We start from the raw sequence: 25610 nt of genomic DNA, 5'->3' as shown, positions 1-25610 counted from the left end.
TTCCCCTTACACGTCCTCCCAAAATGCATCACCTCACACGTGTCCAGATTAAATTTTCTGTCCATATCTGTAACTGATCTATATTCTGCTGTATTCTTTGATAGCATTATCAATCTTCGTGCTATTTGCATCCATCCATCTACTTTTTCATCAAAATCATACTTTTCTGAAATATTAATTCACCACAAATCCCATGTATCTTTCCCTGGATCAATCTACCTCATGGGAGCTTGTTAAATGCCTTAAAAACACAATTAAATGCTAGAGGAACTCAGCTGGTCTTTTCAGCATCTATAGGGCCTGAAGAATTCTTTGAAGAAGGGCTCAGGCTCGAAATGTCGGCAATATATCTTTGTCTCCTATAGACACTGAAAAGACAGGCTGAGTTCCTCCAGCATTTTTGTGTGTTTTAACTACAATCACAGCGTCTGCAGACTTTTGTGTTTCACTTTGTTAATTGCCTTACCAAAGTTATGAAGACAACGTCCACTGCCCTACCCTAATTAACTTATTCAAAAAAACTTAAAATTTGTAGGCCCTATACAAAGTCATGATGACTGTCCCTAATCTGACCGTTTCAAATGTGCACAAATCCTATCCCAAAGTATGCTCTCCAATAGCTTCTCCACCACTTATGTGAAGCTCACCTGTGTCTACTTTTTTTTAATTATTCCTATTTCACATCTTGAACAAAGGGACAAAGCTACTCTCTGGTTCTCTGGGACCTTGCCTGTTGCTTGTGAGAATGAAAATAACTTTATCAAAGCTCTAACCATGTCCGCTTTTGCCTCTTTCAATAACAAAATATATCCCATCAGGCCCTGGGGACATCCAACTTAATGCTCTTCAAAAGATCTCACATCATTTCTTTCTTAATTCAAAATGCCCAAGCACATTAGCATTCTTTACACTATTATCACTGTCTTCCATGTCCTCAATGGTAAATACTAATGTAAAGTACTCATTTAGTAATTTGTTTACTTCCTCTGACTCCAAGGATAAATTTCTTTCTTTGTCCTTGAGTGGTCCTATACTCTTCTTAGTTATCCACTTGTTTTTTTTATTGTAAATATAAAATGAGCATAGGTCTCAAATCGTAGGAATGAACAATTTTCTGCTGGTGATTTTGCTAATTGGTCTCCTTTAGCATGGAAACAAAGGGATTGAAGTTCCAGGAACAACTTCCCACATGATCATTCCAAATTGGGCAGCATTGAGTTGTTTGGATGCGTACCGAATGCTGTATCAACCAGTGTTTATTGTGTGAAACAGTAAAAATTTAAGAAAATTTCCTCTCCCTCTTATATTGTCTCCATTTCCAATATTTCCGCTGTAGGTTGGCACAGTCCGTTACATGGCTCCTGAAGTGCTGGAGGGAGCAGTAAATTTGCGGGATTGTGCATCTGCCCTCAAGCAGGTGGATATGTATGCACTGGGTCTTATCTACTGGGAAATATTCATGAAGTGCTCAGACCTTTTCCCAGGTAAGAAGACAGCAGGTTTAATTTGTATGACTACTTCAACACAGTAAAGGATCCCAGGAAGGTTGACAAGAATATTACTGGATAAAATCATTGTTCCCTCACTCAGTGTACTGTAAGAACTTCCAAGGATGTCCTGGCAACTCACTGAAATATATCTTGTTAACATGAGTGGGACTAACAAGGGATGGAAGGAGAATCAGGCTGAAGATTTGCCTAGTTCTCTTCTGACTGAAAATATAAATGGATGACCCTTGCCCAAAGTGACAGCTGGGGAAAAGGATCTATGATCCAATCTATTGGAAAGAGATCAATCGTTTTTAATGTGTTCTGGCTCCTGGATTATTGGTTAATTTTTTTAATTCATGACACTTGTGAGCAGCTTATGATTTGATGGGTAAGATTAATTGCCCCTGTTTGGAATGTTACAGGGCAAGATTATATTTCGTATCTCACCTCATTGGGGAAGGTAAGAAACTCCTCAAAGCTTCTAATATGATATTATAATTTGATATTTCCATGAACAGGAGAGGCAGTGCCTGACTATCAGATGGCCTTTCAGGCTGAGGTGGGAAATCACCCTAGCTTCGAGGATATGCAGCATTTGGTCTCAAGAGAAAAGCAGAGACCCAAATTTCCTGAAGCCTGGAAAGAGAACAGCCTGGTAAGCAAACAGAATTTCCCTTCACCTCCTATAGAAAATGAGGATAGCAAGTGCATTGAATTGGATGCTGGCTTTTCTCTCCATGATCTTTAATACAATCCAGACATGCTTGTAGAAATAAAACCTGATGCTCTGGCGGCATATTGCAGATAATCTATTTCATTTATCACTACTGGGAAAGGTTAGATTTTGACAAGTTTTAAGATGAACAGTAAAGAGAAAAGGAAGAAGAGGCTTAAGAGTTTTCTGTGAGGGTAGAAAGCGGGAAATATTAGATGACAAAAAGGTATGGCAGTGATACAAGTAAAGAAACAAAAAAATGATCTGAGGAGTTGTAAATGAACAAAGCAGAATTATGTTTTGAAGTTCTAAAGGAAAATACTAAAGGTTCTTGAAATCTGAAATTAAAATAGTAAGTTCTGGAAACTTTTTCATCTCAAATTGTTGAACTTAATGTTGAGAGGAATATGTGCTGTGAGATGAAGTGCTGGTCCTCATTGGATATAGTGCTGTCCTCAGGATTATATTTAGCTTTGTCAGGGGCTGTGAAAACTCTTTTATTTCCCTTTCATCTTCATGAGAAACATCACATATTCCACTCACTGCCCAAGAGATAGCATAGTCAGACAGGAATGAGGGAAGAGAGGTGTCGAAAATTACCATGGTCCTGGAAAACAGAATCATTCCTCTGATACACAGGCAGTCCGATCACTGAAGGAAACGATGGACGACTGTTGGGACCAAGATGCAGAGGCTCGTCTCACAGCCCAGTGTGCAGAAGAGAGAATGGCAGAGCTCATGGTGATGTGGGATCGAAACAAGTCTGTCAGTCCCACAGTTAATCCTATGTCGCAGTTTACTACAACAGCCATGCAGAATGAACGGTGGGTGGTGAAACACGATGGTAAGATCCATGCATCTGGAGTTGTATTTCCGTCATTTGTCACTCTATCTGGATAAGTACATTATTTCTGTTTCCATTTTCTTCTTCTGTTACCTCATCTTATCATCACATGCAATACACTGATGTGCTAGAGAAACTCAGCAGGTCATGCAGCACCCATAGGAAAATTTGGGCCTGAGGCCTTCATCACGGTGGCCTTCAGTACCTCTATCCTTATTGGTACCTCTTTACAAGCAGCATCTTCAATCTCTGTTATTTAGTTGTCTCTTAAATATTTCTCCCTGTCTCCTTTCAACAATACAGGGATCTTATGATTTAATTGTCACTATAATTTGAACAATTCATTCAACCCCATTGGTTTATCTTCCCTCACCTGATCAAATCTCCGGGCAAACCTCATCTTAATCTTGGTATTTTCCCTCCTTGTAATATTTATAAATTCATTGCTGCTTCTTTGATCACATTATCACTGGTCCTGACCACATAGCATTCCTCTCTGAACCATAATGCTCAGTATCATTGTAAAATCTTCCTACCCCAGAGACTTGCTTCAGAACTATTTCTGCTTCATTAACAAATTGGGCTTTCACTCTGTTGCAGAGATTGAATGATCACCACCCGAGTCACAAACAACTCAGGTCTCACATGCTGACACACTATTCTGTCCCACCACCAGCTGTCTTACTCCTTCCTTTATAGAGTGCAAATTTTCTCAGTACAGCCTCAGTAAAATTATACCATTAGGGCATTACTGTCGTTGCTGGTGCACACAGTTCCAGAGATCCGAGTTTAATCCTAACTTAGTTATCTTTTGTAAGATTATGTATTCTTGTGACTTTGTGTGTTTCTCTTGTTTTCTTCCCATATCCTGTGCCACTAGATTCATTGGCTGCTATGAATTACTCCTTAGTGTAGATCACACATGTCAAACTCTGGCCCGCGGGCCAAATTTGGCCCGCGATATAATTATATTTGGCCCGCAAGATCATTTCAAAAATGTATTAGAGGTGGCCCGCCCTGCAGCAAGAGCCGATGCTGTTTTTTGGTAATGTCACCCCCACCATCCTCCCCCTTCATTGCACATCCTTCTCCATTGTAACACGAGAAATTGTAACACGAGAAGTCTGTCGATGTCATCAGCCGGCAAGCCAGTTGGAAGGCTCCCCGCACAACCAGTCACTTCTCCCACCTGTCGAGCGGTGCGGCGGATTGGCGAGCGCCTGTGATTTCCTGTTGGCGCGACGGGCATGGAAGGCTGCGCATGGCCCCCGGGCAGCGCGAGCCCCGCGCGACTGGCACTGGACGGCCCTTCCACAGCGCGAGCGCACTTCTCCTGGTCGCCACGTCCTTCAGCACTTGCACCCGCGCGGACCCCAGGGACGGCTGGTTCGGCCCTGCACGTGAAGAGAGAGATGGTGGCTGTCCGCAAAGGCTGATCGGCAGAGCGCTGGGCCTGAGTGGGTGGGTAAGCAGGGGTGGGCAGAGGGTGTAGGTGAGGAATAATGGGCAGGGGAAGTTATGGTGATGCGAGGGGCAGTTAGAGGGAGGGATGAGTAGAAGGAGGGGTGGATAGGGAAGAGGTAAAAGGGGAGGGGCAGGGCGAGTAGGGGAGGGGTGATTAGAGGGTGAGAGACGGGTAGAGGGAGGAACAGGTTGAGGGGAGAGGCAGTAGAGGGGCGTGTATAGGATGGGGTGGGTAGAGGGAGAGCGAGTGAAGTGAGGGATGAGTAGAGGTTGGGTAAAGGACTGGTCAGGTAGAGGGATGGTGGGTCGAGGGTGAATAGAGGCCTAGAGCCTGAGGAGTGAGCGGGAAATGCTGAGTCCTGATGCAGGCCAAAATGAACACATCCTGTGAATGCTGACTACATCTCCACAGGGACTAAATATGTTTCCCTCAGGTCAAGCAAAGGGTGAACTTGAGCTACCTACTCCTGACCTGTAACATTATCCTCCTAAAGTTATATCCTAAAGTTTAACATTACATATGTTGAAAGAAGAGAAAACATGCAGATGTTGTTGAAAATTTTCAATAAATATTTAGTTCGAACCTCGACTTAGTCCAAGTTTTTAATTTTGGCCCTCCGTGAATTTGAGTTTGACACCCCTGGTGTAGATTAATGTTAAAAAGAATCAAAAGAGATGGAAATGTGTGAAGGTGGCTACATTTTAGGAATACAGGAAAATACATTCTATATCTTTTAATCTCAAACTTGTAATTTTACCTTCTGTGTTGTTATGAATATGAGATAATATAAAGGATATGGGATCCTGCCACATACTCTAACTACCACATTTTGTATGCCATTGTTCAAGCTTGCTAGGGTTGTTAATTGATGGGTTTTATCTTATTACAGGAATCTGTCACATAGTCGTCGTGCGCCAAAGATGGGACCATATCCTGATTATTCTTCCTCTTCATACATCGAAGACTCCATCCACCATACTGAAGGTATGGTAAAAAATATTTCTACAGAAAACTCTACATCTGGCACACCTTCCACCACCAGTGAGAAGAACCGCAACTCTATAAACTATGAAAGACAGCAAGCTCAAGCACGGATACCCAGCCCAGAGACCAGTGTCACCAGTTTGTCAGCAACGACTACCACTACGAACACTGCGGGCCTCACGCCCAGCACTGCCATGTCCACAATCTCAGAAACACAATACTCTGAGGACACTAACACACAGGTGGGCAACTTACTGCCACCTCTGAGTTCTACCCCAGTGTGCTTGCAGCTGACTGAAGAAGATCTAGAGACTAACAAGCTAGATCCTAAAGAAGTGGACAAGAATCTCAAAGAGAGCTCAGATGAAAACTTGATGGAGCACTCACTGAAGCAGTTCAGTGGGTCTGACCCTCTTAGTGGCAGCAATCCTAGTCTCCTCTACCCTCTGATCAAGCTGGCAGCTGAAGTAACTGGGCACCAGGATTTTCCCCAACCCAGTACTAGTCAGGCTTGTTTGATTCCTGACATCCCAGCCACTCAAATGTACCCCCTCCCCAAACAACAGAACATCCCCAAGCGCCCCACCAGCCTCCCCCTCAACACCAAAAACATGGCAAAGGAATCACGGCTGAAGTTTGGCAGCAAGCACAAATCAAACCTGAAGCAAGTGGAGACAGGAGTGGCAAAAATGAACACTATAAATGCGGGAGAGCCCCAAGTGGTAACCGTCACAGTGAATGGCATTGCAAGAAGAGATCATGCAGGAAACCCACACCCTGGAATCACACATTATGCTAATGGATCAGTGCCTGGTGCTCAGAAGTCTAATGTCATAGGCCATCGAGGCCAGGAAACCCTTCAGTCTCAGTTTAGTGGGGAGGACAGCAGAGTGAACATCAACTCCAGTCCAGATGAACATGAACCATTGCTGAGGAGGGAGCAACAAGCTACTCAGGATGACATCATTGTCGAAAGGCTTATGGACAGGAGGGATCGTCCACTCGACCAGGGACGGACAAACTCCAACAATAACAACAATAGCAATCAATGTGGGACAGTGGACGGTACTTTGGCAAATGACCAGCAAGGCCCTGTGGCACGAAGGCAAGGGAGGAGAACAGAAAGGCCAAACTCACTCGATCTCTCATCAACCAGCATTCTGGATAGCTGTAGTATGTCATGTAAGTAGAAGAGACTGTTTAAAATGTCGCTGATGCAGAGGATGACCATGATGAAGTAGAGCAAAGGTCGTATTTAGCCATGTAGATAATTAGATCCATATTCCATCCTAATCGATAACAAGTTATCAGGTGCTGTGTAGTGTAACTCTTGACACATTCAAATTGGCTTCCATGTTCTGATCACCGTCCAAAATATACTGCTGGAAAATGCTAATGTGTGTAAGTTCAGATGGGAACAGACTTGAGTTCTTTAATGATGCAACTGAATGACTGAGAAGCTCACTAATGTTCAGTCATAAATCACATATAAATTCAAGAAGATGAGCTCTGGATGGAGATCGGGAGATCTATTCTTAATTATTGGACTGGAACCCAACTAAAGTCATCAAATAAGGGCAAAAATGAGGATTAAAATCCTTTTGTAATGACATACAATATATACCCACCTTCATTATTGCTAAGTCAGAGCCATTAATTGAACAGTTAGCTCAATTGCGCTTGCATGAATTTCACTTCACTGTACAGAGCAAGAGGCCAAATCAGGTGGCAAGGAAAGGTGCCGTGTTTCCAACCAAGAGGACAAATGGATTGTTATTATCCTCCACATAGACAGTTGAACCACTTCAGAATATAATATAGTGGACAAAGTGTTTTAAGGTATTACAGGTTTATTGCAGAATTTGGTCCATATGGTTTACTCATCCTTAGCATAAACTTATGCTAGTCTTCTAGTTTTATAATATTTTACCATAGGGAAATGTATTTTCTAGGAGAAACAACTTATATTCTGTCTTATACTCTCCAACCTGATGACACAAACATTGACCACCACTTTCAGTTAATCCCCTCCCCTGAGTCTGTCTCTTTTCATCCAACTCCCTTTCTCCTATTAGAGACCACCCCACCTGTTTCCATCTGTCTTACCTGTTAGACTGTGTTCCTCTCCATGCATCTTCCTCCTTTCCTCTCCTCCTCCCCTTCCTTCTATGCCTCTATTCAGGCACCTGCTTGTTTTTGCTTATAGATCTGAAATATTGGTCACTCTTTACTTCTTTATGGATACTGTGTGACCTGATGAGTTTCTCCAGCACATTTGTGTATTGTACTTAACCCCAGCATCTACAGACTTTCTTGTTTAATCTCCTCCATAGGTGCTACCTGAGCTGCTGAGTGTCATTGAATTGTACACTATATAAACAGGCCCTATGGCCTACTACATCAATATCAACCATCACACCAATTTGTACTAATCCCATTTGCCTGCATTAATTCCATATTCCTCTTTGCCTTAGTCATTCAAGTACTTCTCCAGATACCTCTTAAATGTTATTTTTCCAACTTGTATCACCTTCTCGAAAACTCATTCCAAATAATATTTATTCTTTATGTAGAAAAAAGTCACCCTTTAGACCCCCTTTAAGACCATAAGACATAAACACAAAATAGGCTATTCAGTCCATTGAGTCTGCCCCGCCAGTTAATCATAAGCTGATCTGTTTTCCCACTCAGCCCCACTGCCCGGTCTTCTCACCATAACCTTTGATGGCCTGGCTAATCAAGCACCTATCAATCACTGTCTTAAATACACCCAATGATGTCCTACACAACTGCCTGTGGCAACAAATTTGATAGATTGACCACCCTATGGCCAAAGAAATATCTCCACATCTCTGTTCTACATGGACTCCCTTTAATCCTGAAGTTGTTCCCTCTTGTTCTAGGTTTTCCCACCATGGGAAACAACCTTTCTACATCTACTCTGCCCATGCCTTTCAACATTCAAAATATTCCAATGAGTCCCCCCCACCCTCGTTCTCCCAAATTCCAATGAATGCAGGCCAAGAGTTGTCAAATGCTTCTTATGTGATAACCCTTCCTTTCCTTGTGAACCTCTTTTGAAACCTCTCCAATGTTAGCACATCCTTTCTTAAATGAGGAGTCGATAACTGCTCACAATTCTCCAAGTGAGGTCTCACCAGTGGCTTATAAAGCCTCTACACCACATCCCTGCCCTTTTTTGCTATTCCTCTTGAAATGAATGCCAGCATTGCATTTTCCTTCTTCACCACTGAGACTCAACCTGCAAGTTTACCTTCAGATTATCCTGCATAAGGCCTCCCAGATCCCTTTGCATCTGAGTATTTTCAATTTTCTCATTTAGAAAATAGTACCCCTTTTCTTTTTCTATTAAAGTACATAACCGTACACTTTAAAACATTTTATTTGTTTTGCATCTTCTCTATTCATTCTCTTAACCTGTTTAAATCCTTCTGCAGCCTCCGTGTTTCCTCCGTACTACCTGCTTCTGCAGCTACTTTCATATCATCTGTAAATCTCTCTCATCTTGAGCCTATATCATACCATAGGATACACTGGTTATCAACCCAATCTATACCTGTTAGAATTTTATATACCTCTAACATGTCACCTCTCAGCCTCTCTTGCTCCAGAGAAAACAGACCCAGCCTATTTAATCTCTATGAAAAACTCAAGCTCTCTAGTCCCAGCAACATCCTTGTGAATCATTTCAACATTCTAACTTAATCACATCTTTCCTATAGTATAGCTACAAGAGTTTCACACAATTCTCCAAGTATGACCTAACCAAAGTTTTGAAATCCTGAAATGCTAAATGCTTTTTTGTACCTCTAAATCTCTCCATCCAGCATCCCCACCCAAAGTCCTGCCATTCACTGTGAAGTTCTTACCCTGGTTTAACTCCCAAAATGTCTTATTTCACACTTGACTGAGCTAAATTCCATCAGCCATTCCCTTTATTTCTTTCCCATCCTGTTGTAACTTTAGACAACCTTCTTCATTGTCCACTATATCACCAATTTCTGTGTCATCTTCATACTTGCTAATCATGTCTCATACATTGTCATCCAAATCATTACCAGAAATATATATGACAAGCAAAAGAACTCAGTCCTGATCCTTGTGGCGCACCACTGGTCACAGGCCTCCAGTCAGCAAAAGAATCTTTCACTATCACCTTCTGACTCCTCCCACTGTTAATTGACCAGCTCACCCCAGATCCATATGCTTTCAACATTTTCTGTCTTTATTTCAGCTTGTCAGCAACTGCAGTTTATTTAAATCAGCTGGTATTTCTATGAAGAGTTGATCTATGAAAAGATTTCTTTCAAAACAACTTAAAATTTGTAAAGAGCTTCAGATCTTAGATCGTGGGCCATGAACCTATGAAATGTAATGTGATGCAGTGTTCTTTAGCAAGTGATACAGCAATATTCTCTTCTCTTCCCCCCAAACCGTTCCATCCAGGTGAGACAACAAAGGAAAGTAAACAGGCCTCCTCTGGGGACAAAATTAAAAAACGAGTTAAAACTCCATACTCGCTAAAGAGATGGCGACCTGCAACGTGGGTCATTTCGACAGAACCCATTGATGGCGAGGTCAACAACAATAGCGGTGGCAACAGTGTGGTTGGGCGCTCGAAATCCAGCACCACCGTTTACCTGGTTGGAGGGAGTAGCGGCAGCACTGCCACGGCAACCATTGGCAGGGAGACAGGACTGAACTGTCTTTGAATCTTTAACTATTACTTTGTACTTCGTAAGGAGAGAAACATATAAAAGGACAGCTATTCCATCGTTGAACTTCACCCTAATCCCCACCACTCTGATAATCCCTTCCCAAATTCAGACTTGCTTTAGAGTTCAGCTATGCAGCAAAGCTTAGAAAATTTGTCATTTTTGAGAGCTTTTTTTGTTTGTTTTCCTTCTTGTTGCACTTTTTTTTGAAAAAGAAGATAATTTTTGAGTAAATCCTAGCCTGAGGCAAGCACTACGAAGGATCACACAGAGGTCTCAGAAAAATAAGCAGCACACAACTTTATTAGCACTCATTGTGGATCAGTTGAACCTCTGGAGAAGATCATGCACGTGTGTTCTCAAGGCAGGTGTAACTAATGGTGAGCAATGTGGAAAACACTAAAGTCTTTTGCCTCCCTGTTGATGCCACTTATGGAAACATTCTAATTTTATTACTGAATTATAAAGAGTATAGTATCACCTTTTGAGAAAAAAACCTTTTGTTGGAATGTGCAATAGGCTTAGCTTAGTAATGCTTTTAAGAAAAAAAGAAAATTATTATTTAAAAGTTTTGTCTCTTCTCTGTCTATCACTGAAGGTTGCTTAATGTGCATGGGCCAATGGTGACTTTTTTCCTTTTCTGTAGGCCCTGCCCCCACCCTTTCCACACTACCATCCCTCTGCCATGGGCATGGTCCCCAAATATTGTTATGGTGGTACAACTTCCCCACCTTCTCATAAATTTTCCATTAGCATCCTCTGACCCATCAGTACACAATTTAGTATTAATGGGCTAAGCACTTCAACTGTCCAATACATCTCCCTCCCATTCCCCTGAACACTAGCCACTGAAATCTATTCTAAAGGTACACCTACTTGGCTTTTGAAATTTTTAATGATGGTTCAATCTTTATTGTGCACCATTTTTTTCTGTATCATTGTTTCAAGATTTATTATGAACATGGATGTGGATGAACTGATTACGCAATGAGTTTTCACTTCTGGTTCATGGGTTCAAATTCTTGACAAATCCTTTCTGAGTGCTAGCTCAAAGCCTCTTTCAACGAATGAGGTTAAATAGTCTCAATCCAGTTCCTAGTTGGCATGAACTCACTGTACAAAACAACCCTAATTTACGCATGATTTATAATCTTATTCCAGAGGGCCTATTGTGTCCACAAAAGGAAAACAAATCACAGGTAGTGTTGGATATTCTTCTCAAGTTGGATTTATATGTCAAGTAAGTTGGGATGTAAAAGAGTATCTAACCCATTCTATACCTTCTCCAGGAATTAGCTTTAACTTGTATCTAACCTGTCCCTATACTTGTCATGAGTATTTGGTGCTGAAACCAGCTGCTGGGTGGAAAATGTATTTTTCTCAAGTGCTAATATCCCTTGCCTTGAGAGGTTCAACAAAATAACAAAAGTTTAAAAGGCCACTATAATCCCTAATTGGTTTAAAGGAACACTTCTACTCTTACATCTCCTGATGTCTCTTGCTTCTGCCCTGGATAACTACAGCTTACACTGCACCATTTATATCTTGCACAGCAGGTGGAGCTGTACGAAAAGAATGAAGGACAGGATTCCCTCCTTAGTTTGAGATTTGCAATATGAGTGGAAATGTTCAGAGTGAAACATGTCTAACTAATTGAGGTCTAGTTGAAATGTGTAAGGTAGCTGCATTGTAGCTTGGAGTTTAGTCTCTGGGGAGCCACTTCATAAGTGACCATTATGTGTCCTTGGTCAGAATAGCGGTAAATAAAAAATAACAGGTGAATAACCTTCATTGGCCTAGTTCCTGCATTATTTCTGTCTTCCAATGTGAAAGATGAGTTTGTTAGGTTATATCGAGCTGCAGTAAATGACAGTAAACCATTTTCATGATTAAATCCAGGAGAATTTATGTACATATCTAACTCCATGCTTAGAGATACTAGAATTGTGAGCACAACAGCTCAGCTGTCGAAACAGGCAAAATCCTCACATTTGAACCTAGTTTCTGAATCACAGATGTTCCAGCAGCTTGGCTGCTGCAGTCAAGTCTCCAGACTCAGGGCAGGGTTCTCCTAGCTGGTGGCCCTCTTGGTGGAAGGGTTGGTGGGTTTCAAACCAGGGTCTCCAGTGCTGCCCATTTTATTGCTTTTTTTTTATAGCATATGCTCTTCAAAGGGGTTTCTCCCTGCATTGTATCAAAATAGTTCCACTGATTTCGGTGATGGGAATAAAATAGACAATCTGGGACTTTGCTTTTTGGAGCACTAATGGTTCAGGGGAGATTTGATGGAGGTGTACAAAATATTGATTAAGTTAGATGCAATTGGTGAGCAAGGCTGGTGGTAATATGGGAACGTCAAAGACTAAGAGCATTGAGATTGAAGTGTTTGGCAAGAGATCCAAGGTGACTTAGATTTTAGGATCGAGAATGCAATATATGAAATTGTAGTAGATGCAGATTCACACTGAACTGGATTAATATTAAAAAATACATTACTTGCACGTCAACGGGTGGATAAAAAAAACAGGAATGGGATTGGCTGTTTATCAAAAACTGATAGTGCCACAAAATGGAAAGGCTAAATGGTATGCTATTATAATGCTACGTTCACAGTAACTATATGCTTAGTATTGTGGCAACTAACAGGAACATGAAACGAGATGGAGTTTCCTTGTCTCTGGGTTGACAGGAAAATTGGTTTGCAGGCATAGTTTCTTAATCACCTGTTGAAAGTCTTCAAGCCTGAAGTGAGAAATTAGAAATCTGGTCCGAGAGACTCTCTAAATCATGCTCATTTATTCTGAAATATAAACCAAAATGGCTCAGCTATTTACATTAGAAATACAAAAGGATAAATGCTGGGTCAGAAATCTAAACAAGTTGTCCAGAAAATATCCATTGACAAGCAAGAGAAAAGACGGAAGAGCATTTTGAGAGAGAATTTTTCTTGAGTTGAGTATCATCTTTTATACCTGACCTTTGTGCTCTTATTTGAATGGATTTAATATTAGTTATTTCAGACTGACCTCAGTCCAATCATTATCTGTGCCATTTTTATTTTGACAATCTTTGTGGGAGGGAGGGATCAAATTAGAGTAGAAAGTCACAAGATAACAAAAACATTCAATAATTGCTGAAAATCATTTATTTGAGGTTCTCCCCATAATCAGCAATTGCACTAGCTATATAAAATGAAGGGCTGATTTCCATAATTGAGAGGTACATCCCATGTTGGCTTACCAATACTGTATGTGGTTAATCCACAAGGTTCAGAAAGGGTCTGGGGTCTAATTCCCTGTCTTCTTTTAATCTCAGTTAAGTTCTCAGGGTAAAAGTAGACAAATCAGTTGGAATGTGCCCAAGTGTGAGAACGGAGCCTGCTTTGGATTGGAATATCCACATTTGAACTATCTGCCAACCCTCACTTTGTAAGCACATGCCTGGAACATGACCTTGGGTGAGTTACTAATGGAAAAGCAGTACTATCATCTTGGAGGGAGGGAGAGGAGTAAATTCAATGTGTCAAGATGCATCTGATTAAATAGTCAGGAATGTTATTAGATTTGTGGAGAAAATTTACCATAACAGGTAAAATGTTTCTTGCAGCTCTGGAGTAATCTGTGACAGGGTTTAGTCCTAGCCCTGTACCAAATATATATTCAGATGCTTTGAAATAATGCATACATATATTATATCATAAAATTGTATTAGAAGAATTGCAGAATTGTTTAATTAAATACAGGCATCATTACTGTAATATACTGCAGCTTTGAGATTGTTATCCAGAGGTCATGAAGTATCTCACAAACCTTGCTTATATAAATATATAAATGTGTTAATTATTCTGCCATAACAGAACATTATAAGATGATTCTTAGTTATACTATTCAGGAGCTATAACAGTTGAGAATAAGATTTTGATAAAGATGTTGAGAATAAGATTTTTTTTCCCCTGTATGTGTATCTCAGAACACTACCATTGCCCATTGATTCAAAGTAATTTTTCTCACAGTCATTCCTGTTGGCAATGGATTCAGAATTGAAATCACAGCCTTGGGATGTTACTTCCAGTAATGAGCTTCACCATTTATTGATTAATAATCCAAATCAAAAAAGGTTCTGACGCCCTAGACCACTTCTGGATAAGATAATGAATGGGTAGATGGGATGTGTGTTTTGTAAACTTCGTACTGCATGGTTATTGTAATGTTGAATGTGTCTGAATGAATCTTCCATTTACCTGCAAAATTAATAATTAAAAAGTCAGCTGGCACTATGGGGACACTTGTAACCATGACCTGTTTTCTATATGTGCTGTAAGTAAATTGCTTTGGTAGCACCAGGTTCCAATCATCGGGAAAAAAAATCAAATTTACTGGTACTGTTTGGGGTGACTAGCTGGCTGTAAAATCTTGCTTATTAAAGAGTATATTCATGACAAATCAGCCATCTCATTCATGGTTATTTTAGTTTCACCATTCGCAGACTTGCAAAAGCAATCCATATGTGGAAAGTTAGAACATAAGAACAATAGAAGTAAAGAGCAGAAGTAAGTCATAAGGTTACTCAAACTTGCTTCGTCAGTCATATAATCATGACTAATCTGATCATGATCTTAGATTCTCTATCCTATCTGTGCTCCAAAATCTTCAATTCCTCTATAGACCAAATGTTTATCTGAAACTTGAATATATTCAGTCAATCAGCCTCTACTGCTCTCAAGGTTGAGAACGCCAAAAACCCATTAAAACTAGAGAGCCAATACTTGCTATAGTACTGTTTGATGGTACCTCTATTACAGAAATAAAGACATTTGTGGCAGCAAAGGTGGCTATTTGGCATGAGATGTTCCAGCAAGCCTAGAATTATATATTTGTTTCCCTTGCTTTTCAGCTCCATGTCCGTAGCCTGATGGGTTATAGTTCTTTATTTATAATTAACCTTTTAAATATATTGAAAGTTTCCACACCTCTGCATACAATGAGTTTCAGTAATCCCAACATTCTTACTGAAAATTTCTTACCTCAACTCAACACTCTAATTAGTCATAGTCATAGCCTTAGCTGAGTCCGCAGTAACCATTAAGCACCCATTTTTACATGAATCAGAATCAGAATTTATTGTCATGAAGAAGTCACAGAATTCAGTGTTTTTGTGGCAGCATCACAGTGCAAACATTCATATTATGAACCATCTTACAACTCTAAAATATATATGAAAAAAAATAGTAGTGTACGAAAAGTAAGGCAGTATCTTTGATTCATTGATTATTCAGGAATCTGATGGCAGTGAGGAAGAAGCTATCCCTGTGCTGTTGAGTCCTCATCTTTAGGCTCCTTGATGATACAGAGTGAAGAGGGCATGGCCAGGGTGGTGGGGGTCTTTGAAGATAGAGGCAGCTTTTTTAAGACACCGCCTCATGTAGATGTCCTCGATGGAGTGAAGTCTGGTGCCTGTGATGATGCAGGCCAAGTTAACAATCCTCTGGAGTTTTTTCTTGTCCTGAACTTTGGCTCCTCCATACCAGACAGTGATGCAACCAGCCAGAATGCTCTTTACGGTACATCTGTAGAAGTTTTTGAGAGTCTTCGAACCGTTTCAGACACCTCACAAAGTACAGCCGCTGGCTGACCTTCATCGTGATTGCATCAACATGGAGACTCCAGGACAGATCCTCGGAGATGTTGACACTCAGGAATTTTAAGTTCTTGACCCTCTCCACTACTGATCCCTCGATGAGGATTGGGTCATGTTCCCCTGACTGCCTCCTGAAGTCCACAATCATCTCCTTGGTTTTGCTAACATTGAGCACAAGATTGTGATTTGACACCACTCAAAGAGCTGATCTCTCTCCTGTATGCTTCCTCATTGCCGTTTGTGATTGTGCTGACAACTGTGGTGTCACTGGCAAACTTGTAGATATCATTGGAGTTGTGCCTGGCCAGAGATGTATGAGTAGAGGAGTGGGTTAAACACGCATCCTTGGAGTGCGCCAGTGTTGATAATCAGTGAGGAGGAGATGTTGCTTCCAATTTGTACTGACTATGGTTGTCCAATGAGAATATCAAGGATCCAGTTGCAGAGGGGGAGTACAGAGCAGTTTGTAACTTCTTAACCAGCACCGAGGGAATAATGATATTGAAGATTGACCTGTAGTTGATGAAGAGCAGCCATAAGTATGAGTTGCTGTTGTCAAGATGTTCCAGAGCTGAGTGGAGAGCCACTTCACATTGCATCTGCTGTGGAGTGATTGTGACGATAGGCGAATTGCAGTGGGACCAGATCTTTGCTTAGGTATGTGTTAATTCTGGTCATGACCAATCTCTCAAAGCATTTCATCACAGCAGAAGTTAGTGCTTCTGGGTGATAGTCGTTGAGGCAGCTCACTCTACTCTTCTTGGGCACCAGGATGATTGATGCCCTTTTGAAGCAGGGATTGTATCTCTGAATCCATGATTCCACCTCTGACTGCAGCAATGACAGGTTGAAAATGTCTGTGAACGCTCTGGCTTTTTGGCACAGATTTCATTTCCCTGTCAGGTACGCCATCAGGGTTTGACACCTTGTGAGGATACACTGTCTTACATTGTTCTCACAGACAGATAGGGTCCTCAGCCTTTTCAGGGATCCTTGTAGGCACTGTTTGGCAGTGGGCATAGAAGGTGTTCAGCTAATCATATACTAACCCATTTGTATTCTCTCCATATTCCATCAAATTACACCCCCACACCCTCCATTTCTAATAGACCCTATTTCTATAAAGTTCTTCAGTCCAAATTGTCCATGCTGACCAAGCTCATCCCAATTGCCTGAGTTTGGCCCATATTCTTCTGAACCTTTCCTATCCATGTAGCTGTCTGAGTATTTTTTAAACATTACAATTGTACCTGCCTCTACCACTTTCTCTGGCAGCTCATTCCAAATACTCACCACCTTCTGTGTGAAGAATGTTTCCATCAGGTCCTTTTTCCCTCTCACCTTTAAACTATGCCTTCTAATTTTCGATTTCCATGCCTTGTGAAAAAAACTGACTATTCCCCCCCCCCCTCCCATTATCCCTCATGATATTATAAATCTCGGGAAGGACCCCCTTAGCCTCCTCTGTGATGCAAGGGTAAATTCCCAGCACATCCAGCCTCTTATAATTCAACCCCACCAGTACCAGCAACATTCTTATGAATATTTTCTGCATCCTTTCCATCTTAATGATACCTTTCCTATGCTAACTGAATTGTTATTCAACTCATTAAAGTAGATGACAAACTGCAGTGGTTCCAGCACCAATCCCTGCGCATACAACTGGTCACAACTCTCCAATGCCACTCTCGAACACCTATCATAAAGCTAATTCTATATCCAATTGGCCAGCTCACCCTAGCTAACGACACCATTGGGATCATTCTCTCCACCTCCCACACCTTCTGCCCTAGGGTTCAAAACTGAAACCACTTCTACCCATGGATGCTGTGTGACCTGTTGAGTTCTTCCAGTAATTCTCTGTCTGCTCAAGATTCCAGCATCTGCAGCTTTTGTACTTCATTATTAATAATGATTTGGACAAATGCAAAGATTATTAAAATATATCATGGAAGGCAATGGGACCCAACTCTGAACCCTGCGAACTGCCCTCCACTAATAAAAATTACTTTTAACAATTGGCTTTTGTTTTCTCACACTGAATACATTTGCCTCTCCTGATAAATCTGCCATGTGTTTAGTACATCAAATGCACTATACTCTTCATCCCTGCTGATTTCCTCCTCAAAAAATTCACTTATTAGCCATGATCTTCATTTGAATTCATACTAACTAGAACCACTGAAAATAGGAGCAGGAGTAGGCCATTCAGTCCTTCAGGTCTGCTCCACTGTTCAATATGATCGTGGATTCAGAGATACAACATGGAAAAATGCTCTTTGTCCCATTTAGTCGGTGCCAACATCAGGACCGCAGCTCTTGTATGCAAGTGAGCTGCATCTGTCGTCCCTCCAATTCAACCTGGCTCCTGCCCATTTCAAGCCTTGCTAAAATGTTTCCCTCACCTAGTGACCTCATTGTATCGTAACCCACCATAGAGACCCGGGGTCCTCCAGTGGTGGTGCGGGCTTGTAGATTAATCCCGGACCATCTTAAAATTGTGAAATCTGAATTCGACCACATGCAAGAGTTGGGCATAGTCTCCAGATCTGGAAGCTACTGGGCTTCAAGGATGCTTGTGGTTCCAAAACAATCTCCTGGGGTTTGGTGACCTTGTGGTGATTATTGTTCCATAAACAATTTTACCATGCCTGACCGATACAACATTCTCAATTTACAATACTTTAAAGCAAACCATGACAAACATGTATTTGCGGAAACAAATCTAGTACATCCATAATATCAGATTCCAGTTGAGCCTTCTGATGTTGCTAAGACAGCAGTAATTACTCTTTTTGGCATGTTTGAGCTTCTGCAAATAAAATTCTGTCTACGCAATGCAGCTCAGACAATCCAACGGTTTATGGACCACGTACTTGCTGGCCTCAATTTTGTGTTCGTTTAAATTGATGATTTCTGGTCGCAAACATGGATGAAGAGGAGCACAAGCACCACCTTATCTCGTTGTTTCAGAGGCTTGATGAGTTTGGCACTGTGATCAAACCCAATAAATGTGTTTTTGGTGCTGCTGATCTTATATTTTTGGGATAATGCAGCATGGAATTTTGCCCAATGAATCAAAAGTGCGAGAGATTTGAGAATTTCCTATATGAGTTAAGTTTGGCCAATTGCAACATTTTTTAGGCATGATGAATTTTTATCACCGATTCCTACCGAATGCTTTAGTGTCTCTATTACCCCTTACTGAACTACTAAAAGGATCTAATAAGTCCGTGTCCAAAAGATCATTAACTTTGTGAAGATTGAGCTTGTGAATGCCATGATGGTTTTACATCAAAAGCCTAAAGCCTTGCTCTCTCTTACCACAGATGCATCTGTCAGTGCTGTTAGAACAATGTGTCTGTGGGTAACTGGAACCTCTGGTGTTTTTTTTTTAGCCAAGCTGTCACTAGCTCAGGCAAAGCATAGTACATTTGGTCAAGAACTCTTGGCTATTTATCTCACAGTGAAACATTTCTGTTTTTTATTGGAAGGTTGTCCTTTTACCAGACCATCAGGCTCTTATGCTTACTGCGTGTGCAAACACTCAAAGATTTGGCACTTGGACTTCATATTACAATTTTTATCGGGCATACGGTACATCTGAGGAAAAGCGAATGCCACAGCCAATGCCCTGTGCAAGTGTGACATTGACGCCTTACATACCAATTACTGCCATCAATTTCACTGCTATGGCTCGTGCATAGCACACCGATCCCGATCTCATCCAGTATTACTGGATCAACTCGTCTCCAACTTCAAGATTCGACCCTGGATGAATGGGATGAAAAGTTAGTCTGCAATTTTTGCACAAGAAGGCCAAGGCCTTTTGTGTTGGTGGCTATGAGGCAAGAGATTTTTGAGTCTCTTCACGATCTATTGCATCCTGGTAGAAGAGCATCAATCAAACTAGTTATGTAACATTTTTCCTGGCCTCATGTTAAATGGGATGTTGGTTTATGGGCAAGGGCCTTCTTGCCATGTCAACACTCTGAAGTCTCCAGCCACACAAAATCCAAGCTGGGGGATTTTGTTCTGGATTCCTGTTTCCACACGTGCACCTAGACTTGGTAGGCCCACTTCCACCATCTCGGGGATATACTTCTCTGCTCATGTGTGAAGGCCATTCCTATCACTGACATCTCTGCGGAGACAGTCACTAGGGATTTTGTGGATCATTGGATTCCATCTTTTGGTGTTATGGTCACTATTACAATGGAGCGAGGGTGTCAGTTTGAGTCGGTGTTGTTCCAAGTTAGTATATGGCACTATGTTAACCTTGCCAGGTGAGTTTGTGAATCCAAGTCCAAGCACAGCGCTCTATGATCCGGCTAGTTATGTTAATCCAACCTACTCCTATGTGACAGACGTCACCTGCAGTTTTGGTGCCGAATGATTTACAATGCTGTACTTGTGTTCCTTTGGCATGATGCTGTTTGCAAACCACTTCAGCCCGTTTATGATGGCCCTTTTCAGGTCTTATGACACCATCCGAAGACTTTTGTGATCTACAGAAATGGAAAGGCTGACAGTTTCCATTGACAGGTTGAAGCCGGCATATATCAACAGTCCATGTTCTGTGTCAGAGCCAGAGTCAGAGACCAGTCACACTCTTGCCAGTCAGACTGCATTGTCTGTCTTGCACTATAGTATGAATTTGGGATGATCTATCAGCCTTCCAGACTTACGTAGTAGGACAGTGTCAATCAGTTGCCTCCTTGCATGGCTCAGAGCCTGGGGGGCATAAGGCGGTGGGGGGGTGTGCTGTCATGGTCACATACTTTGTCGGGAAGAGTGAGTGTATTCTTTGTTTGTAAGCTGTGGTAAATCACTGCTGTTACAGATCTTTGATTTCTGATAATAAACAGCATACATATAAAAGTTAAAAAAAGTCTCAAAACTACACCTTTGCCTTTGTTAAGAGACTGTGAGTTCAAATGCCAAACCAAAGCCAAGACTTTAGGTGCCAGTGAATGACAAGCAGGAGCTTTACAATAAGACATTAACATGACACCTCTTCATCTCTCTTAAATGGATGCCTAGGATTACACAGGAAGAGAAGTGTACATCTGTATATTCTGGAATTCTTTCTCTTCATTGGTACAGATCAGTTTCTTTTTTCCCCACAAGGTATTGACAGGACTTCTCTATACTCAAGTTGGTTGCTTCTTTATCTACAGATGATTATACATATTAGAAGCAGTTGGCCACAGACTTTGCCATTGAATAAGATGATGTTAATCTGACTGTGCCTTAGCTGAACATTCTCCACATTTAGCATGAGGAAGCCAAGGAATTACACACCTGTCTGCATTGATAGGACAGAGATGGAAAGGATATTCCATTCAGGTTACTGGGAGTCCACATTTCAGAAGACCTGTTCTAGAGGCAGCATATCAAGGCAACCATAAAGAAAGCACACGAACACCTCTACGTTCTCAGGAGTCTGAGGTTTGATACTCCATCAAACTTCCACAGGTGCAGTTGACTGTGGTTACATCACAGTTGGGTTTGGTAATTCATGTGCCTAGAAGTTGGCATAACATCACAGGCTCAACCTTCCACTCACTGCAGACATCAAAGTGAGGCACTGCCATAGACATCTTGAGACTGTTACTGAAACAGGGGGAGTGTGGGACTTGAGCAAGTTGGGATTGTCAGGAGCCAACTGGAAGTGAGGGCCTTTAAAAAGCAAGTTAAGGGGTAAACAGAACGGTGATTGGTGGGAGGAAAAATTAAGATAAGGGGTAGTGACAAATAAAAAGAGGGGTAGTTAAGTGGAGTGGCTGCTGTGTGAGTGGCTCAATGTAGGCTTTGGCTCACAAGGCTGAGGACGAGCTTGATTCCAATAAGGTAAGATCTTTGAATTTAAATTAAGAAGAGTTCATGGAGATAGCTGTTATGGCAGTCAAATTCTCTGACTGTAAAATTAGGAAATCTGGGACAGCACAATTATTCTTGATGGCGACACGTGCAAGAGGTGCATCCTGGTATATCATATTAAGGAACTAGAGCTAGATGATCTCCAGATCATTCGGGAGACAGAGGCAATGATAGAGAGGAACTTCAGGGAGACAGTCATCCTAAAAGTCAGGAGATTGGTAACTGGACATCTGTTAGGAGAGTGAAGGGGAAGAGGCAGAGAGTGCAGAGCACTCCTTTAGCTGTTCCCCTCAACAAGAAGTGTACTGTTTTGGACATACTGGCAAGGATGTGACTTGTGGTGGGGGGGGGGGGGGGGAGGAAACGATTTACCAGGGACAAGTTGTCGTGTCATGTCTTTGGCACAGACTGGCCCCTCAGCTCAGAAGGGAAGGGCGGAGAATAGGAGAGCTACAGTAATTGGAGACTCATTGGTTGAGAGCAGATAGGAGGTTTGATGAACAAAATTGAGACTCCTGGATGGTAAGTTGCCTCCCAGGTGCCAGTGTCAGGGATGCCTCTGATCCAGTTCATAGCATTCTGGAGGGGAAGTGTGAGCAGCCAGATGTTGTGGTCTATGTGGGGACCAATGACAGATAGGAGAAGGGTTGAGGTCCTGAAGAGGGAATATAGGGAGTTAGGAAAGAAGTTAAAAATCAGCAGGATTTCTGCCTGTACCATGTGTCAGAGATGGTAGGAACAAAAAGCTGTGGCAGATGAATGTGTGGCTGAAGAGTTGATGCAGGGCAGGGGTTCAGATTTCTGGATCATTGGGATCTCTACTGGGAAAGGTCTGACCTGTACAAAAAGTACAGGCTACACCTGAACTGGAAAAGAGCCGATATCTTGATGGGCAGGTTTGCAAGAGCTGTTAGGGAGGGTTTAAACTAATTTGGCAGGGGGTTGGGAATCAGAATGTGAGTTCAAGACTAGGGTAGAAGGACAAAAGCATGCTGCTGTGTTATGAGTTGGTGAGGAAGGACAGGCAGGGGACAAAACATGTTAGAGGAATTGAAATGTGTCTATTTTAAAGCTAGGAGCATTAGGAATAAAGGAAATGAACTTAAGAATATGGATTAGTACGTGGCCATTACTCAAAGTTGGCTGGAGGAAAGGCAGGTTTGGCTAATGCGGGTACTGGATTTTAGTTTTTTTAAAAGGAATAGGATGAGAGACAGAAAAAGGGGGGGGGGGTGTGGAGTAGAATCTTAGCTATAGAAAGGGAAGATGCTGCAGAGGGAGTGTCCAGTGTGTCGGTGTGGGTGGAAGTCAAAAATAGAAAGGGAGCTCTCACTGTGTTAGGAGAAGTCTATAGGCCCATAAATAGCCCTCAGGACACCAAGGAGTAGATAAACAGGAAGATTTTAGAATGGTGCACGAAATACAGGGTTGTAGTTATGGGTGATATCAACTTCTCTAATAATGACTGGCTCCTCCTAACTGCAAGAAAGGTAGATGGGGCTAAATTTGTCAGGTGTGTTCAAGGATTCCTGACAAAGTATGTGGACTGGCTGACGAGCAGAGAGGCCATACTGGATCTGGTTCTGGGTATTGAACCTGGTCAGGTGGTGGACCTCTCGGTGAGGGAGCATTTTGGTGAGAGTGACCACAACTACCTTAGCTTCAGCATCGCTATGGAAAAGGATAAAAACAGACAAAATGGAAAAATGCTTAATTGTGGAAGGGATAATTATGAAGGGATGAGGCAGGAACTAACAAGAGTAAATTGGAAACATGTTCAAGGGTGAAAGCACAGAATGAACTAATATGGAGGAAATTTAGGGACCATGTGCTGAGTTCAGGATAGGTTTGTCCCACTAGGATAAGGAAAAGGGAACCGTGGCTGACAAAACAGGTGAGACAACTAGTCAAGAGGAAGAAGGAAGCATATGTTAGATATGGGAAGCAGGAAACAGGAAGGGCTCATGGGAAATATATGGTAGCAATGAAGGAGCTTAAAAAAGGACTTAGGAGAGCTTGATGTGGGCATGAGAAGGCTTTGGCATATAGGATTAAGGAGAACCCAAGGTATTCTTATGCAAAGTGAAGAACAGAAAGATGAAGGTGGTGCCACTAAAAGATAAAGGAGGCAATGTATCTGAAGGCGGAAGAGGTTGGGGAGGTCCTAAATGAATACTTTGCTTCAGTATTCACAAGAGAAAAGGGCTATGGTCAGGGTGAGGTTGAAATAGAACAAGTCCGTGTGCTGGACAAGTGGAGATTAAGGAAGAGGAAGCGTTGGATCTTAAAAATATCAAGGTTGATAAGTCCCCAGGGCCAAATGCAATATACCCCAGGTTGCTGTGGGAAGTGAGAGAAGATAGCTGGGCAGTAGCTATGATCTTTGAATCCTCTTTGGTTGCAGGAGAGGTGCTGTAGGATTGGAGAATGGTAAATGTAGTCCCCTTGTTTAAAAAAGATAATAGGGAGAATCCTGACAATTATAGGCTGGTGAGTCATGCGTCAATGGTGTGCAAACGATTGGAGAGGATTCTTAAGGATAAGATCTATGACCATTTGGATAGTTAGCATAGCTTTGTGAAGGGAAGGTCATGCCTCAACAGCCTAACTGAGTTTTTTTGAGGAGGTAACAAAAAAATTGATGAGGATCGGGTGGTAGATGTGGTCTACATGGATTTTAGCAAGGCATTTGACAAGGTTCCCCATGAGAGATTCACCCAGAGGCATGGGATCAGTGGAACCTTGGCTGTGTGGATAAAAATTAGCTTGAGGAAGAAAGAGAGTAGTAGTGAAAGGTAAGTACTCTGCCTAGAGGATGTTGACTAGTGGAGTGCTGCAAGGATTTGTTCTGGGACCCCTGCTCTTTGTGATTTTTATAAATGACCAGGACGAAGAGGCAGGATGGGTCAGTAAGTTTGTGGATGACATGAAGATTGGAGAAGTTGTGGAAGGGGCTGAAGGTTGTCAAAGGTTACATGAGGATAGGATGCAGAGTTGAACAGAAAAATTGCAGATGGAGGTCAATCTGTATAAGTGTGAGGTGTACCATTTAGCAGGACAAACCAGAGGTACAGGGTTAATGGTCAGTTATTTAAGAGTGTGGATGAACAGAGGGACCTTGGGGTTCAAATGCATACATCCCTCAAGGTTGCCATGATGGTTGATAGGATAGTTAAGAAGGCTTGTGACAGAACCTTCTAGGGGGAAGTCGATTCTGGACTTGATACTGTGTAACGACATGGAGTTAATAAGGGACCTTGAGGTAGGGGTGCCATTAGGTAATAGTGACCATAATATGATTACTTTTAATCTGCAAATGGGAAGGGAGAAAAGAAGGAAACCAGAATACAGCTATAAGGGAGGAGCTAGCCGAAATAAATTGGAAAGACACTCTAGCTGGGAGGACAACTGGGCAAAAATCGCAGGTATTTTTAGACATTTTTCACAGGATTCAGAATATATTCATTCCAAAGAGGAGGAAAGGCTCTATGAAGAGCAAATGGCAGCTGTGACTGACAAAGGAGATCAAGAGCAGTATCAGGTCTAAGTATAAGATGGCAAAGCAGAGTGGGAGGTTAAAGGATTGGGAGGCCTTTAAAAACCAACAGAGAGAAACTAAGAAAGTCATTCAGGAGGGGAAAATGAAGTACGAGGGCAAATTGGCAAGTAATATAAAATGGGATAGCAAAAGCTTATTCAGATATGTTAAAAGGAAGAAATTGGTTAGGGCCAAAATTGGGCCCTTGAAAATGGTGAAATTATCAATGGGGACATGGAGGTGGCTGAGGAATTTAACAAATACCTTGCATCTGTCTTCAGGTTATGATCAGAATAGGGGTAGGGGTCAAGCAGAATC

The 25610-nt window shown here is 41.8% G+C and overlaps 1 protein-coding gene across 6 annotated transcripts in view; it reads left to right on the top strand.

Moving 5' to 3' along the window:
• bmpr2b (bone morphogenetic protein receptor, type II b (serine/threonine kinase)) overlaps positions 1-25610 on the top strand; it is a 306159-nt gene that overhangs the window by 247982 nt on the left and 32567 nt on the right. For 4 of the 6 annotated variants that reach the window (XM_069933992.1, XM_069933993.1, XM_069933995.1 and 1 more), the window contains 5 exons: positions 1337-1484; positions 2009-2145; positions 2845-3029; positions 5404-6680; positions 9966-14676. In XM_069933992.1, coding sequence (XP_069790093.1) covers positions 1337-1484; positions 2009-2145; positions 2845-3029; positions 5404-6680; positions 9966-10231 — 2013 coding nt within the window. In that variant the 3' untranslated portion in view covers positions 10232-14676. Of the gene's footprint in view, positions 1-1336; positions 1485-2008; positions 2146-2844; positions 3030-5403; positions 6681-9965; positions 14677-25610 lie in introns of those variants that run through there. The other 2 variants (XR_011356386.1, XR_011356387.1) reach the window with 2 other exon arrangements.

The sequence above is a fragment of the Narcine bancroftii genome, chromosome 4, assembly GCF_036971445.1.
Source record: "Narcine bancroftii isolate sNarBan1 chromosome 4, sNarBan1.hap1, whole genome shotgun sequence".
Lineage (NCBI taxonomy): Eukaryota > Metazoa > Chordata > Chondrichthyes > Torpediniformes > Narcinidae > Narcine > Narcine bancroftii.
The sequence above is the reverse complement of the archived record's forward strand: the minus strand, read 5'-3'. Positions and strand labels throughout refer to the sequence as shown.